This window comes from Ascaphus truei, chromosome 6, assembly GCF_040206685.1.
Source record: "Ascaphus truei isolate aAscTru1 chromosome 6, aAscTru1.hap1, whole genome shotgun sequence".
Taxonomy (NCBI): Eukaryota; Metazoa; Chordata; class Amphibia; order Anura; family Ascaphidae; genus Ascaphus; species Ascaphus truei.
The window spans coordinates 138143681-138162277 of record NC_134488.1 but is presented as its reverse complement, the minus strand read 5'-3'; the positions used below and the strand labels follow the sequence as shown (position 1 = coordinate 138162277).

Here is an 18597-nt window from a genome sequence, read left to right as displayed (position 1 = left end):
TATAAACCTACTCAAGCCCTGGAAAGATAGAGAAGTCTTGTTAACCCTAGTACCCCCAGGTCCGTCAGAGAATCAAGAAACTGACCCAGAGGTTAGCATAGCTGAAACCCTGTCTGTTCATCAGAAACGAGAGGTTCAGAATTTAGTGAAAAGAAACAAAGAAATCTTCTCTATACGGCCAGGTAGAACTAGCGTAATTGAACATGACCTAGTCTCTGAACCGGGGGTCCGAGTTAACCTTAAACCGTACCGAATCCCAGAGGCCAAAAGAAAGGCTATAAGTTTAGAGGTTAAAAAAATGCTAAAACTAGGTGTAATTGAGGAATCCCAAAGTGGGTGGAACAGCCCTATAGTCTTAGTCCCAAAGCCAGATGGTACAACAAGGTTTTGTAATGACTACCGGAAACTAAACGCGGTGTCAAAATTTGATACTTATCCTATGCCCAGGGTAGATGAACTTGTAGAGAGACTGGGCAAAGCCCGATATCTCACAACCCTAGACCTAACAAAAGGGTACTGGCAGGTTCCCCTCACAGAAAGGGCAAAAGAAAAGACAGCCTTCTCAACCCCAGACGGCCTCTTTCAGTATAAGGTGTTGCCTTTTGGCTTACATGGAGCTCCCGCCACATTCCAAAGAATGATGGATAAAATTTTAAAACCACATGCTCGGTATGCTGCCGCCTACCTGGATGATGTGGTAATCCATAGTGAAGATTGGCAATCCCACCTTCCAAAGGTCCAAGCTGTGCTTGACGCAGTCCGGTCTGCTGGACTAACTGCTAACCCCGCTAAATGCACTATTGGTCTGGAGGAGGCCAAGTATCTGGGATATTCTATTGGCAGAGGTTTACTCAAACCCCAAACACTCAAAGTGGAGGCGATACAAAATTGGCCAAGGCCAGTTACAAAAAAACAAGTAAGGACCTTTTTGGGGTTAATTGGGTACTATAGAAGGTTTATTCCCAATTTTGCAACTAAGGCAACCCCACTAACTGACCTCACAAAAGCAAGAGGACCGCTAATGGTAAAGTGGTCCCCCGAAACCGAACAGGCCTTTAGAAGCCTGAAAGAAGCTCTCTGTGCCCAACCAGTGTTGGTCACACCTGACTTCTCCAAAGAGTTCGTAGTCCAAACCGACGCATCTGAGGTAGGGCTGGGGGCGGTACTCTCCCAGGAGTCTCAAGGTGAGGAGCACCCCATCCTTTATTTAAGTAGGAAACTAAATCCCCAGGAGAAAAATTACTCCATAGTAGAGAAAGAGTGTCTCGCAATAAAGTGGGCTGTAGAGACGCTCAAATACTACCTGTTGGGGAGAAAATTCCGGTTGGTCACAGATCATGCACCCCTTACCTGGATGTGTCAAAACAGGGAAAAGAATGCTAGAGTGACCAGGTGGTTCCTAAGCCTACAACCCTTTAAATTTTCTGTGGAACACAGGTCAGGGCACAAACATGGCAATGCTGACGGGTTGTCAAGGATGCACTCCCTAATATCCATGGTCGCTCATCCCTCGAGGTCTGAGCTGGGGGGGAGGATATGTGACAGAAACCAGGGGATGGTAATAAATTCCGTATATAGGGCTCCCAGGATACTAGACAGTTTTTATCCTGTTTGGCCTGGGAGTGCAGCCTTATAATACATACACTCCATCCCACAGTTTGGCAAGCGCTGGAACTGAGGGATGAGAGATCCAGACCAGAGTTTGTCTGCTGCCTGATTTCTGTCACCTGTCATGCTAATTAGGAATCAGGTATGAAAGACTGATTTCCTGTTTGCTCTGGTCTCCCCACAAGAGCCAGGAGGCTGGAAGGCTGCTGAACTACAGAGGGGAGAAGCCTCTTCCCCAAACAGGTTCAATCTTTCTGTTCATTTGTGTAAGACTGCAAAAGTACCGTGTTTTGATGTTGGAAGTGGAAAAGCCACTTCCAACCCTGAGTCAGGGATATCTAAGTTAAGTTATCGCTCAGGTGAGCAGCTTTTGTTTTGATCTGTTTTCTGTTGTATGCACTGTGGCAGTCTCAGTGCCTGGGACTGAATAAACCAGGCATAGCCTGTTTAAAGGAACAGTACGTGACGCCTCATCATTTAACCTACCCTAAAAGACCGTGTTCTAAACAGTCCCGGACAAACGACGGAGCCCCGGAGTAAGCCGTTTGTCACAATATGTATATATATATCTATATTTTGTATGTATGGGGGGTCTTATATAGATCTCTAGATCTCTATATCTCACAATTATTAAGGTTATGGTGGGTAAAAAAAGTGACAAAAACCCTCCACAGTGAAGCATAAAGCAACTGTAAATATTACTGCATGTTCATTTGCATGTCTTAGACAGGTGTACCCCATATTCCCCCCTCCTAGACTCATCTGCTGTATCTAGGGTGCGTGAGGGCAGATTACATGCGTGTGGGTGGTGCAGACCTGCTTGGAACAGGAGGGCCTGAGCTTCCCGCGTTGGTATTGGGGAGACAGGACCAGGCTTCTGGGGTAGTAGCCTCCAAATGTATTTTAGTGGTGGTGCAGAGCCTCCATCTTCTATAACTCCCAGGGATATGGGAAAGGACCCGTATAGAAGAGAACCCTGGTCCCAGGGTGGATGCTCCAAATGTACACACAATAGTCTTTGGTAATAAGGCAATGTCTCTCTTTATTGTATGACTAGGCACACAGTAGACGTGCAGCATGCAACTGCAACAACAGCAATAGCGGTACGGGTATACACACACCGCTTCCCATATGTACAGTCTCTCTCCTCTCCTTTCCTCCAAGTAGTTCTCCTCAGGATGGTCTGAGGGGCCTTAATACCCCGATGCCCACCTCAGAGGATGCCCTCTGGGTGGGGGATAGACTTTCCCGCTCACCCCTGCATCAGGGTGAGGGCCATTGTTCCACCGGAGCCTCAGCTATTCACGCTGCAGTGGAAACGCTGTGTGCTGGGCGATAATGGGTTAAGACAGGGTTGCAGACCTGTCTAAGACATGCAAATGAACATATAGTAATATTTACAGTTGCTATATATATATATATATAGATATATATATTTTTTTCACCATAACTTAACTAAGTATGGTAAAACCCATCCTGATTGCTTCAGCTTTGCATAGCCAGTGTAACTAACCCCACACTGATGAGACCCGTTACACAGTAGATGAGGTTGAAAAAAGACGTACGTCCATCAAGTTCAACCTATGCTAAATTTAGACAACAGATACTTTATTCTATTTCTATACTTACTTATTGATCCAGAGGAAGGCAAACAAAAAACCCCATTAAGGGGAAAAATTAATTCCTTCCTGACTCCAAGAATTGGCAGTCGGATTAATCCCTGGATCAACATCCTTCCCATGTATACTTTTTTGGTATATCCCTGTATACCTTTCCCATCTAAAAAGATGTCCAACCTTTTTTTGAACAAATCTATTGTATCTGCCATCACAGTCTCCATGGGTAATGAATTCCACATTTTAACTGCCCTTACGATAAAGAACCCTTTCCTTTGTTGCTGGGGAAATTTCCTTTCCTCCAACCTTAAGGGATGGCCCCAAGTCCTTTGTACTGCCCGTGGGATGAATAGTTCTTTTGAAAGCTCCTTGTATTGTCCCTGAATATATTTGTATATTGTTATCATATCCCCTCTTAGACGCCTCTTTTCTAATGTCAATAAATCTAATTTAGCTAGCCTCTCCTCATAAGTTAGAATGTCCATCCCCTTTATTAATTTGGTGGCTCTTCTCTGCACTCTCTCTAGTTCCATAATGTATTTTCTTAGGATTGGTGCCCAAAATTGTACTCCATATTCAAGGTGTGGTCTTACTAATGCTTTGTAAAGGGGCATAATTATGTTTACTTCCCTTCCATCCATTGCCCGTTTGATCTTGTTTGCCTTTGTAGCTACTGCATGACATTGGGCACTATTGCTAAGCCTGCTGTCTACAAGCACTCCTAAATCCTTCTCCATCAAGGATTCCCCCAATATATCTCCATTTAATTTGTAAGTCGCCTTTTTATTCTTGCATCCCAAATGCATAACCTTACATTTATCTGTATTAAACCTCATTTGCCATTTACCTGCCAACGTTTCCAGTCTCTCCAAGTCCTTCTGAAGAGAAATTACATCCTGCTCTGATTCTATTACCTTACACAATTTAGTATCATCAGCAAAGATGGAGACTTTGCTCTCGATCCCAACCTCAAGGTCATTAATAAATAAGTTAAAAAGCAGGGGTCCCAGTACCGATCCTTGAGGTACTCCACTCACGACTTTAGCCCAACCTGAAAAAGTTCCATTTATGACAACCCTCTGTCTGGCCTTTAACCAGTTTTCAATCCATTAAGGTTGAAACAGCTGTATGTGGGTGGGGTTACTGGCTATGCATCTTAACCCTGGCTGTGCTTAAAGCTGTGACCATGCAGCAAGCTTAAGCCTATAGGGAACCATGTATAAAATGGTTTTGAAGCAAAAAGTGGCAATGTGTGCTCATTTGCATGTCATTTCCCATAATCCCTTGCTGCAGTGTGTGTGCTGGGTGATAATGGTGTAAGGGGGGGTTGCAGACCTGCCTAAGACATGCAAATGAGCATACAGTTATATTTCCATTTGCTATATGCTTTGCTGTGGCGGGTTTTTGTCACTTTTTTTTTACTCACCATAGTGTGTGTGTGTGTGTGTGTGTGTATACAGTGGTAGACAAATCACCCCAAAATCTACTCGCCCCGCCCCTAGCCCTAAAAAATAAATAAAATAAATTCCTAGTAAGAACATTAGTTTTTGACATAAATTTATTGTATTACATAATACTACAATTAGTGTGTGACACTGACTGTGACTGTGTCTGACTCACTGACTGACTGGCTGTGTCTGACTGACTGGCTGTGTCTGATTGACTGGCTGTGTCTGACTGACTGACTGACTGGCTGTGTCTGACTGACTGACTGGCTGTGTCTGACTGACTGACTGGCTGTGTCTGACTGACTGGCTGTGTCTGACTGACTGACTGACTGGCTGTGTCTGACTGACTGACTGGCTGTGTCTGACTGACTGACTGGCTGTGTCTGACTGACTGATTGGCTGTGTCTGACTGACTGACTGGCTGTGTCTGACTGACTGGCTGTGTCTGACTGACTGGCTGTGTCTGACTGACTGACTGGCTGTGTCTGACTGACTGACTGGCTGTGTCTGACTGACTGGCTGTGTCTGACTGACTGACTGGCTGTGTCTGACTGACTGACTGGCTGTGTCTGACTGACTGACTGGCCGTGTCTGACTGACTGACTGGCTGTGTCTGACTGACTGACAGGCTGTGTCTGACTGACTGACTGACTGGCTGTGTCTGACTGACTGACTGGCTGTGTCTGACTGACTGGCTGTGTCTGATTGACTGGCTGTGTCTGACTGACTGGCTGTGTCTGTCTGACTGACTGGCTGTGTCTGACTGACTGGCTGTGTCTGACTGACTGGCTGTGTCTGACTGACTTACTGACTGGCTGTGTCTGACTGACTGGCTGTGTCTGACTGACTGGCTGTGTCTGACTGACTGGCTGTGTCTGACTGACTTACTGACTGGCTGTGTCTGACTGACTTACTGACTGGCTGTGTCTGACTGACTTACTGACTGGCTGTGTCTGACTGACTTACTGACTGGCTGTGTCTGACTGACTTACTGACTGGCTGTGTCTGACTGACTTACTGACTGGCTGTGTCTGACTGACTTACTGACTGGCTGTGTCTGACTGACTTACTGATTGGCTGTGTCTGACTGACTTACTGACTGGCTGTGTCTGACTGACTTACTGACTGGCTGTGTCTGACTGACTTACTGACTGGCTGTGTCTGACTGACTTACTGACTGGCTGTGTCTGACTGACTTACTGACTGGCTGTGTCTGACTGACTTACTGACTGGCTGTGTCTGACTGACTTACTGACTGGCTGTGTCTGACTGACTTACTGACTGGCTGTGTCTGACTGACTTACTGACTGGCTGTGTCTGACTGACTTACTGACTGGCTGTGTCTGACTGACTTACTGACTGGCTGTGTCTGACTCACTTACTGATTGGCTGTGTCTGACTCACTTACTGATTGGCTGTGTCTGACTCACTTACTGACTGGCTGTGTCTGACTCACTTACTGACTGGCTGTGTCTGACTGACTTACTGACTGGCTGTGTCTGACTGACTTACTGACTGGCTGTGTCTGACTGACTTACTGACTGGCTGTGTCTGACTGACTGGCTGTGTCTGACTGACTGGCTGTGTCTGACTGACTGGCTGTGTCTGACTGACTGGCTGTGTCTGACTGACTGGCTGTGTCTGACTGACTGGCTGTATCTGACTGACTGGCTGTGTCTGACTGACTGGCTGTGTCTGACTGACTGGCTGTGTCTGACTGACTGGCTGTGTCTGACTGACTGGCTGTGTCTGTCTGACTGGCTGTGTCTGTCTGACTGGCTGTGTCTGACTGGCTGTGTCTGACTGGCTGTGTCTGACTGACTTACTGACTGGCTGTGTCTGACTGACTTACTGACTGGCTGTGTCTGACTGACTTACTGACTGGCTGTGTCTGACTGACTTACTGACTGGCTGTGTCTGACTGACTTACTGACTGGCTGTGTCTGACTGACTGGCTGTGTCTGACTGACTTACTGACTGGCTGTGTCTGACTGACTTACTGACTGGCTGTGTCTGACTGACTTACTGACTGGCTGTGTCTGACTGACTTACTGACTGGCTGTGTCTGACTGACTTACTGACTGGCTGTGTCTGACTGACTTACTGATTGGCTGTGTCTGACTGACTTACTGACTGGCTGTGTCTGACTGACTTACTGACTGGCTGTGTCTGACTGACTTACTGACTGGCTGTGTCTGACTGACTTACTGACTGGCTGTGTCTGACTGACTTACTGATTGGCTGTGTCTGACTCACTTACTGATTGGCTGTGTCTGACTCACTTACTGACTGGCTGTGTCTGACTGACTTACTGACTGGCTGTGTCTGACTGACTTACTGATTGGCTGTGTCTGACTCACTTACTGACTGGCTGTGTCTGACTCACTTACTGACTGGCTGTGTCTGACTCACTTACTGACTGGCTGTGTCTGACTGACTTACTGACTGGCTGTGTCTGACTGACTTACTGACTGGCTGTGTCTGACTGACTTACTGATTGGCTGTGTCTGACTGACTTACTGACTGGCTGTGTCTGACTGACTTACTGACTGGCTGTGTCTGACTGACTTACTGACTGGCTGTGTCTGACTGACTTACGGACTGGCTGTGTCTGACTGACTTACTGACTGGCTGTGTCTGACTGACTTACTGACTGGCTGTGTCTGACTGACTTACTGACTGGCTGTGTCTGACTGACTTACTGACTGGCTGTGTCTGACTGACTTACTGACTGGCTGTGTCTGACTGACTTACTGACTGGCTGTGTCTGACTCACTTACTGACTGGCTGTGTCTGACTCACTTACTGATTGGCTGTGTCTGACTCACTTACTGATTGGCTGTGTCTGACTGACTTACTGACTGGCTGTGTCTGACTCACTTACTGACTGGCTGTGTCTGACTGACTTACTGACTGGCTGTGTCTGACTGACTTACTGACTGGCTGTGTCTGACTGACTTACTGACTGGCTGTGTCTGACTGACTTACTGACTGGCTGTGTCTGACTGACTGGCTGTGTCTGACTGACTGGCTGTGTCTGACTGACTGGCTGTGTCTGACTGACTGGCTGTGTCTGACTGACTGGCTGTGTCTGACTGACTGGCTGTGTCTGACTGACTGGCTGTGTCTGACTGACTGGCTGTGTCTGACTGACTGGCTGTGTCTGACTGACTGGCTGTGTCTGACTGGCTGTGTCTGTCTGACTGGCTGTGTCTGTCTGACTGGCTGTGTCTGACTGGCTGTGTCTGACTGGCTGTGTCTGACTGACTTACTGACTGGCTGTGTCTGACGGACTTACTGACTGGCTGTGTCTGACTGACTTACTGACTGGCTGTGTCTGACTGACTTACTGACTGGCTGTGTCTGACTGACTTACTGACTGGCTGTGTCTGACTGACTGGCTGTGTCTGACTGACTTACTGACTGGCTGTGTCTGACTGACTTACTGACTGGCTGTGTCTGACTGACTTACTGACTGGCTGTGTCTGACTGACTTACTGACTGGCTGTGTCTGACTGACTTACTGACTGGCTGTGTCTGACTGACTTACTGATTGGCTGTGTCTGACTGACTTACTGACTGGCTGTGTCTGACTGACTTACTGACTGGCTGTGTCTGACTGACTTACTGACTGGCTGTGTCTGACTGACTTACTGACTGGCTGTGTCTGACTGACTTACTGATTGGCTGTGTCTGACTCACTTACTGATTGGCTGTGTCTGACTCACTTACTGACTGGCTGTGTCTGACTCACTTACTGACTGGCTGTGTCTGACTGACTTACTGACTGGCTGTGTCTGACTGACTTACTGACTGGCTGTGTCTGACTGACTTACTGACTGGCTGTGTCTGACTGACTTACTGACTGGCTGTGTCTGACTGACTTGCTGTGTCTGACTGACTGGCTGTGTCTGACTGACTGGCTGTGTCTGACTGACTGGCTGTGTCTGACTGACTGGCTGTGTCTGACTGACTGGCTGTGTCTGACTGACTGGCTGTGTCTGACTGACTGGCTGTGTCTGACTGACTGGCTGTGTCTGTCTGACTGTCTGTGTCTGTCTGACTTGCTGTGTCTGACTGGCTGTGTCTGACTGGCTGTGTCTGACTGGCTGTGTCTGACTGACTGGCTGTGTCTGACTGACTGGCTGTGTCTGACTGGCTGACTGGCTGTGTCTGACTGGCTGACTGGCTGTGTCTGACTGGCTGACTGGCTGTGTCTGACTGGCTGACTGGCTGTGTCTGACTGGCTGACTGGCTGTGTCTGACTGGCTGACTGGCTGTGTCTGACTGACTGACTGGCTGTGTCTGACTGACTGGCTGTGTCTGACTGACTGACTGGCTGTGTCTGACTGACTGACTGGCTGTGTCCGGCTGTGTCTGACTGACTGGCTGTGTCTGACTGACTGACTGACTGACTGACTGACTGTGACTGACTGACTGGCTGTGTCTGACTGACTGGCTGTGTCTGACTGACTGGCTGTGTCTGACTGACTGGCTGTGTCTGACTGACTGGCTGTGTCTGACTGACTGGCTGTGTCTGACTGGCTGTGTCTGACTGGCTGTGTCTGTCTGACTGGCTGTGTCTGACTGACTGGCTGTGTCTGACTGACTGGCTGTGTCTGACTGACTGACTGTCTGTGTCTGACTGACTGACTGGCTGTGTCTGACTGACTGACTGGCTGTGTCTGACTGACTGGCTGTGTCTGACTGACTGGCTGTGTCTGACTGACTGACTGGCTGTGTCTGACTGACTGACTGGCTGTGTCTGACTGGCTGACTGGCTGTGTCTGACTGGCTGTGTCTGTCTGACTGGCTGTGTCTGTCTGACTGACTGTGTCTGTCTGACTGGCTGTGTCTGACTGGCTTTGTCTGACTGACTGGCTGTGCCTGACTGACTGGCTGTGCCTGACTAACTGGCTGTGTCTGACTGACTGGCTGTGTCTGTCTGACTGGCTGTGTCTGTCTGACTGGCTGTGTCTGACTGGCTGTGTCTGCCTGGCTGACTGGCTGTGTCTGACTGGCTGACTGGCTGTGTCTGACTGGCTGTGTCTGACTGGCTGACTGGCTGTGTCTGACTGGCTGACTGGCTGTGTCTGACTGGCTGACTGGCTGTGTCTGACTGACTGGCTGTGTCTGACTGACTGACTGGCTGTGTCTGACTGTCTGACTGGCTGTGTCTGACTGGCTGTGTCTGACTGACTGACTGGCTGTGTCTGACTGACTGGCTGTGTCTGACTGACTGACTGGCTGTGTCTGACTGGCTGACTGGCTGTGTCTGACTGGCTGACTGGCTGTGACTGACTGACTGGCTGTGTCTGACTGACTGACTGGCTGTGTCTGACTGGCTGTGTCTGACTGACTGGCTGTGTCTGACTGACTGGCTGTGTCTGACTGACTGGCTGTGTCTGACTGACTGGCTGTGTCTGACTGACTTACTGACTGGCTGTGTCTGACTGACTTACTGACTGGCTGTGTCTGACTGACTTACTGACTGGCTGTGTCTGACTGACTTACTGACTGGCTGTGTCTGACTGACTTACTGACTGGCTGTGTCTGACTGACTTACTGACTGGCTGTGTCTGACTGACTTACTGACTGGCTGTGTCTGACTGACTTACTGACTGGCTGTGTCTGACTGACTTACTGACTGGCTGTGTCTGACTAACTTACTGACTGGCTGTGTCTGACTGACTTACTGACTGGCTGTGTCTGACTGACTTACTGACTGGCTGTGTCTGACTGACTTACTGACTGGCTGTGTCTGACTGACTTACTGACTGGCTGTGTCTGACTGACTTACTGACTGGCTGTGTCTGACTGACTTACTGTGTCTGACTGACTGGCTGTGTCTGACTGACTGGCTGTGTCTGACTGACTGGCTGTGTCTGACTGACTGGCTGTGTCTGACTGACTGGCTGTGTCTGACTGACTGGCTGTGTCTGACTGACTGGCTGTGTCTGACTGACTGGCTGTGTCTGATTGACTGGCTGTGTCTGACTGGCTGTGTCTGACTGGCTGTGTCTGACTGGCTGTGTCTGACTGGCTGTGTCTGACTGGCTGTTTCTGACTGGCTGTGTCTGACTGGCTGTGTCTGACTGACTGGCTGTGTCTGACTGGCTGTGTCTGACTGGCTGTGTCTGACTGGCTGTGTCTGACTGGCTGACTGGCTGTGTCTGACTGACTGACTGGCTGTGTCTGACTGACTGGCTGTGTCTGACTGACTGGCTGTGTCTGACTGACTGTGTCTGACTGGCTGTGTCTGACTGACTGACTGGCTGTGTCTGACTGACTAACTGGCTGTGTCTGACTGACTAACTGGCAGTGTCTGACTGACTGACTGGCTGTGTCTGAGTGACTGACTGGCTGTGTCTGACTGACTGACTGGCTGTGTCTGACTGACTGGCTGTGTCTGACTGACTGGCTGTGTCTGACTGACTGGCTGTGTCTGACTGACTGGCTGTGTCTGACTGACTTACTGACTGGCTGTGTCTGACTGACTTACTGACTGGCTGTGTCTGACTGACTTACTGACTGGCTGTGTCTGACTGACTTACTGACTGGCTGTGTCTGACTGGCTGTGTCTGACTGACTTACTGACTTGCTGTGTCTGACTGACTTACTGACTGGCTGTGTCTGACTGACTTACTGACTGGCTGTGTCTGACTGACTTACTGACTGGCTGTGTCTGACTGACTTACTGACTGGCTGTGTCTGACTGACTTACTGACTGGCTGTGTCTGACTGGCTGTGTCTGACTGACTGACTGGCTGTGTCTGGCTGACTGACTGACTGGCTTTGTCTGGCTGACTGACTGACTGGCTGTGTCTGCCTGGCTGACTGACTGGCTGTGTCTGCCTGGCTGACTGACTGGCTGCGACTGACTGTCTGCGTCTGACTGTCTGCGTCTGACTGTCTGCGTCTGACTGTCTGTGTCTGACTGACTGTGTCTGCTGCGGGGGGGGGGGCGACAACGGTGAGCTGCGTGGGGGGGGGGGAGATGACAACTGAGAGCCGTCGTGGGGGGGGGGAGAGACAAGGGAGAGCTGCGCGGGGGTATGGGAGAGTACTTACGTGCTCACGAAGGATGAAGCTTGAAAAGGAAGGCCACTTCCATGCGAGCTCATATAGCGCCTGGATGCGTGCCAAAAAAAACAATTTGTCAGTGTGCACACCAATCAAATAGGATTTATTTATTATTATTATTTTCCAGTGCGAGCAGGGATTATTTAAAAAACAAACCACGTGCGCTGCTTGGGTCAATAGGAGGTCGCCACGATGTCAAATCCAGTCGCCCGGGGCGTGCAGGGAACCGGATTTGTCAAACGGGGGGAGGGGGGGTTGGGGCGGGGGTTGCTCCTTGCATTTGTCCTGGGCACCCAGATTTCTGTTGGCGGCTCTGGGTGGCAAGATGGGATTTGCAGTAGGATTTAGAAAAAAAAGTGGTATATATCTGCCAGCCATTTTTTTTCTGGTGACGTCATTTTAAAGGGAGAGAAGCAAAGCCTTCCTGATTGGCGTGCTTCCCTCCCTTTATGCTGTCACATCCTTTAAAAAAAAACGTGATAACACAAAGGACAAACCATTCCATGGGGTCTTGCCAAACCGTTCGAGATGGCAGAAAATTTATTGAAGTGGCCAGTAAAGAAATTGCCATGCTAGCCGCTAAGGTAATTAACCCTCTGACCACCACACCAAACCTCCCATGGAAAGCCTAACCACCCTCCCCGGGGCAACTACTGCCATTACCCACGTCCCCTACCTCCGCGCCCCCTTCTAGGCGAATGCCCAATATCCCTATTAGACAAATGTGGTTTTAAACATTAACAAAATATGTACACGTTTAAAACAAAATGATACATTTTAGACATAAAACCATTGATTATCACTATGGATGGAATGTATATTCTTATGGACTGTTATATACCATGATTGGTTCCAGTTAACCATCTTCATATCAACTTTTATATACTGCATGATCTACACTTATATTTGAGCACCATCCTCCCACACATTTCTAGACTGCCCATCTTGCAGCCAGGTCACTCAGCCGCACATCAGTGGGTTGTCACCCGAAGGAAGTCCCTGGACAATCACTCCTAGTCAGGGCCCTAGAAGCTGTCCTAGCTGTTCTCTTACTCCCTGGTGGAGTAGAAGGAATAGCCTCCCACCTCTCCCAGAGGGAGGGCCGCAAAGTCCGCCAGAGCCCTGGCAGCTCACTGGGGTAGACTATCCTCTCTCAAGGGGGAGAGGAACTACTAAATTCAGGAAATTCTATGCAATAAGTAGTTATAGGCACCACCCCTGTGTCACTGTGATTGGACACAGAGCCTGATGACACTATCTTCACTGTCTCACTGCACAGCATGGGTGTGGGGAAAACCCATGATTACTCCTGGCAAACCTGCCCTTACCAGGGATTACTGCGCAGGAAGAGGACAGAATAATAGCCCAAAACCAGGGCTACACCAGTAATAAATAAACACATTAACAATATTAAAATACATTAATAACCCCCCCTTCATTACCTCAGTGGCTAACTGCTAAGGTAATGAAGGGAGTTGGTGGATGTACCATGTGCTGAATGCCATTTCTTGGGTGCTGGGGCGTCACCTTAATGGGAGGGAATCGCATTCCTTTTTTTTATCAAATTCCACAATTGTGCATCGTTTTTGTTTGTATCGCCCCCAGGGCCGGCCTGTCCATTAGGCGAACCTAGGTGGTGTCCTAGGGGCGCAGAACGGCCACCTACGTTCTGCCGCCCTGCTTCGAGCACAACCGACGTCACATGGCGTCTTGTTGCAATGGTAATAGAGGAGGAGAGGTGCGGGTGTAAAAGATGGAGGGGGGGAGGTGGGGGTGTAGGTACTCCTGCATCAGCCTAGTAAGTATAGATATAAACTGAGGTGCAATAGGTATAATAAGCGTATAACATTTAAAAAAAAGGGGGGGGGGAAGAATCCCTTTCGAATGCACTCACAGTGTTGTGTAATGAGTTAGGTACAATAAAACCTTTAATTGGTTATTTATAAAAATTACCAATGAAAACAGGAGTGGTGTTAATAGATCCATGGTCAATCCCAAAGGATTCTTTCCACCCCCCCCCCCCCTTTTTTTTTTTAATGTATCAATGGATTTGACAAGATTTCTGCCATTTTAATTGGTGTTTTCCAGCAAGTGAGATTTTAAAAAAAATCTTTAAATCTTTAGATTTACCTTAAATGTATGATCCACTACATCTGCTCTCTCAGCCCTAATGCGGCACATGTTGTGCTAAACCCTTCTTTTGTACAATGTACATCTACAGTTTACTTTCATCCTGAACTGTTTGTGATATTCCAACTTACCTCTCGTGCATCACCTTCTGTAAGACAGTTTGTGTAACTGTGACTTTTTTGTCTCTTGTCTACAGTAGTTCCGATAGCACCGATATTCCACCCATGCCAAGACTGCAAGGTTGCTTTTAGCAGTCAGGATTACCTCCTCAAACATCTGAAGTTCAAACACCCAAATGAGTATATGGAAAAGACGAGGACAGAACAATCTTGCAACATTCCAATAAATATGACAGAAAATGAAACTTTCAACCAGTCAAGGCAATTATTAAACAATGTAACTGCTTCTAATATATATTCTTTTGAATAAGAAGGTGCCACAGGAAAAGATCTTGGATCAAGTGGGAAGAATCTGACTTGGTTATCAGACCAGAACCTACACAAGAGGACCCAAACAAGGGAGAGACCGCATGTATGTTGGGAATGTGGGAAGGGATTTAGTGACTTATCCAGCCTGGACACACACAAGATGACACACGCAGGGGAGAGACTGCATGTATGTGGGGAATGTGGGAAGGGATTTAGTGTGTTATCCAGCCTGAACAGACACAAGATGACACACACAGGGGAGAGACCGCATGTATGTGGGGAATGTGGGAAGGGATTTAGTACCTTATCCAGCCTGAACAGACACAAGATGACACACACAGGGGAGAGACCGCATGTATGTGGGGAATGTGGGAAGGGATTTTGTGCCTTATCCCACCTGAACACACACAAGAGGACGCACACAGGGGAGAGACCGTATATATGTGGGGAATGTGGGAAGGGATTTAGTCACTTATCCAGCCTGGACACACACAAGATGACGCACACAGGGGAGAGACCGCATGTATGTGGGGAATGTGAGAAGGGATTTAGTGCCTTATCCCACCTGAACACACACAAGATGACACACACAGGGGAGAGACCGCATGAATGTGAGGAATGTGGGAAGGGATTTAGTACCTTATCCAGCCTGAACACGCACAAGAGGACACACACAGGGGAGAGACCGCATGAATGTGGAGAATGTGGGAAGGGATACAAACAGTTATCCCACCTGAACATGCACAAGAGGACACACACAGGGGAGAGACCGCATGAATGTGGGGAATGTGGGAAGGGATTTAGTCGGTTATTCAGCCTTTACACACACAAGAGGACACACACAGGGGAGAGACCGCATGTATGTGGGGAATGTGGGAAGGGATTTAGTCAGCTATTCAGCCTTTACACACACAGGAGGACACACACAGGGGAGAGACCGCATGTATGTGGGGAATGTGGGAAGGGATACACCCAGTTATCCCACCTGAACATGCACAAGAGGACACACACAGGGGAGAGACCGCATGAATGTGGAGAATGTGGGAAGGGATACACCCAGTTATCCCACCTGAACATGCACAAGAGGACACACACAGGGGAGAGACCGCATGAATGTGAGGAATGTGGGAAGCGATTTAGAGCCTTATCCAGCCTGAACACACACAAGAAGACACACACAGGGGAGAGACCGCATGTATGTGGGGAATGTGGGAAGGGATTTAGTCGGTTATTCAGCCTTTACACACACAGGAGGACACACACAGGGGAGAGACCGCATGTATGTGGGGAATGTGGGAAGGGATTTAGTGCCTTATCCAGCCTGATCAAGCACAAGAGGACACACACAGGGGAGAGACCGCATGTATGTGGAGAATGTGGGAAGGGATACACCCAGTTATCCCACCTGAACATGCACAAGAGGACACACACAGGGGAGAGACCGCATGAATGTGCGGAATGTGGGAAAGGATTTAGTGCCTTATCCCACCTGAACATGCACAAGAGGACACACACAGGGGAGAGACTGCATGTATGTGGGGAATGTGGGAAGGGATTTAGTCGGTTAGACAGCCTGAACACACACAAGAGGACACACACAGGGGAGAGACCGTATGTATGTGGGGAATGTGGGAAGGGATTTAGTCAGTTATCCAACCTGAACACACACAAGAAGACACACACAGGTGAGAGACCACATGTATGTGGGGAATGTGGGAAGGGATTTAGTGCCTTATCCAGCCTGATCAAGCACAAGAGGACACACACAAGGGAGAGACCTATGTCTAAAGCCAGGCATGTTTAGGGATAACCAGTTAATAAGACGCTCACATAAGTGCACACGTGTACAGTATCTGTGTTACGCTGAATCACAATGCAAAGTGACTTTATGGTGCATAAAACGAGCATTTTAAAAGGATAAAGTTATAACTTTTAAGTTATAACAGGTTATTTGTATCATTCTTATATTTAAAGGAAAATTATCTTGTTTTATATTTCCATGCTGTTGGTTCTAATAAAATGTGGGATTATGCAGAAGCGGTCTGGTTGAACAAGCTCCGTGCTGCTTCTCTGCTCTCTGCTGTGGGGGCGGGGCCTTGCTGCTTCTCTGCTCTCTGCTGTGGGGGCGGGGCCATGCTGCTTCTCTGCTTTTCGGGCGGGGCCTTGCTGCTTCTCTGCTGTGGGGGTGGGACCTTGCTGCTTCTCTGCTCTCTGCTGTGGGGGTGGGAGCTTGCTGCTTCTCTGCTCTCTGCTGTGGGGGCGGGGCCTTGCTGCTTCTCTGCTATCTGCTGTGGGGGCGGAGCCTTGCTGCTTTTCTGCTCGATGTTTGTTGCGGGGCCTTGCTGCTTCTCTGCTCTGGGGGTGGGGCCTTGCTGCTTCTCTGCTCTCTGCTGTGGGGGTGGGGCCTTGCTGTGTCTCTGCTCTCTGCTGTGGGGGCGGGGACTTGCTGCGTCTCTGCTCTCTGCTGTAGGGGCGGGGACTTGCTGCTTCTCTGCTGTGGGGGCGGGGACTTACTGCTTCTCTGCTCTGCTATGGGGCGGAGCCTTGCTGCTTCTCTGCTCTCTGCTGTGGGAGCGGGGCCTTGCTGCTTCTCTGCTCTCTGCTGTGGGGGCGGGGCCTTGCTGCTTTTCTGCTCTCTGTTTGTTGCGGGCCTTGCTGCTTCTCTGCTCTGGGGGCGGGGCCTTGCTGCTTCTCTGCTCTCTGCTGTGGGGGCGGGGCATTGCTGTGTCTCTGCTCTGCTGTGGGGGCGGGGACTTGCTGCGTCTCTGCTCTCTGCTGTGGGGGCGGGGCCTTGCTACTTCTCTGCTCTCTGCTGTGGGGGCGGGGACTTACTGCTTCTCTGCTCTCTGCTGTGGGGGCGGGGCCTTGCTGCTTCTCTGCTCTCTGTTGTGAGGGCGGGGCCTTGCTGCTTCTCTGCTCTCTGCTGTGGGGGCGGGGCCTTGCTGCTTCTCTGCTCTCAGTGGGGCCTTGCTGCTTCTCTGCTCTCTGCGGGGCCTTCCCTGCACACAGACAGACCCTCCTCCTCCTGTCTGTTTTCCCCACAAGGGGGACCGGAGCATGCAGAGTACTACCCCCCCAGGTAAAAGTGTGAGAGTGTGTGCAGGGTGAGAGAGTGTGTGCGTGCAGTGTGTGATGAGTGTGAGTGTGTGAGTTGTGATTGAGTATGTGTGGGTGTTGTGATTCAATGCAGCATTGCGCAAACTGGTGTGCGCGCCCCTGGGGGGGGGGGGGGAGGGAGCTCAGGCGGCAAAACCTGGTGTGCGCAGGAGGGCAAAAAGCTGTACGCGGACGGGCAGCCGAAGAAGCTGTGCATGGGCGGCTGAACAGGATAGTGCAGGTGGCGGCCACGTGATGGTGTGTGCACGCACGGGGGCTTCGGAGGTACGGGGGAGGAGCACGCACCAGCGCTGTGATGTCAAACGCCCCTCCTTACGGTGTCTGCCCTACAATAGCGCTGTGGTCCTGCTCTCCGCTGGCAACCTGCTTCGCTGCGATCCCCTGCAAGTTAAAGGGTCGGCTGCCACTGTATCAATCATACTATGAATGTACAAAAATAATGGGGGAAAAGTGAGAACACAACATTGAAAACGGAAAAAAATAATAATACATAATACTGTAGGTAGGAGTGTGTGACACTGGGGACAGCAAGGAGAAGGCGAATGGGAGAAGGAAAAAGGGAAGGGAAAATGAAGGGGGGAAGGGAGGTAGCTAAGAGGTGGATGAATGCCCCCCTCCCCCCCCAAAAAAAGGATTGCGTTTCTGCACATATCCGCTCTCCCAAGCTTGGCACTTGGGGAGACAAACAAAATGTACTTTGAAGCGCGCTCAGCAGTCAATGCGCACGCACACACACACCCCCTCCCAATCCAATCACCCCACGCCCGTGCTTGCAAAATGATGCAGGACACCCTGTGCTCATGCTTGGAGAGTTGGTGATGTCACCGCTCTCAGCGGCAGCGTGGACGCAGCCTAATTTTGAAGTGCGAGCTGTTGAAATATGTAAGTATTTAGACATATTAGTATTTACATTGCATACCGTTTAATAAAGGTTTTTTTTTCTTTTTCATGTGATTTTGATTACATCAGGCAGGTGGGGGGCAAGAAATTTCATGGATAAAAAGGGGGCTCGGCATAAAAAGTTTGCTCACCCCTGGTCTATGGCAGTGGGTTAATGTAAGGGTTTTAGGGTAAGGGTTTAAAGTAGGGTTTTTAGGTTAGGGGGCTTAGGATATAAGGTCCCTCACACAAGGAACTTTCCCACTGATGGTTACACTTGCACACCGC

The 18597-nt window shown here is 49.5% G+C and overlaps 1 protein-coding gene across 6 annotated transcripts in view; it reads left to right on the top strand.

Annotated features, from left to right (window-relative positions):
* Positions 1 to 16342, top strand: part of LOC142497974 (uncharacterized) — a 364739-nt gene extending 348397 nt beyond the window's left edge. For 5 of the 6 annotated variants that reach the window (XM_075606462.1, XM_075606461.1, XM_075606463.1 and 2 more), the window contains one exon: positions 14082 to 16342. In XM_075606462.1, the coding sequence (XP_075462577.1) occupies positions 14474 to 16117 (1644 nt within the window). In that variant the 5' untranslated portion in view covers positions 14082 to 14473 and the 3' untranslated portion in view covers positions 16118 to 16342. The remainder of the gene's footprint in view (positions 1 to 14081) is intronic. The other variant, XM_075606464.1, reaches the window with a different exon arrangement.
* The last annotated feature ends 2255 nt before the right edge of the window (positions 16343 to 18597 follow it).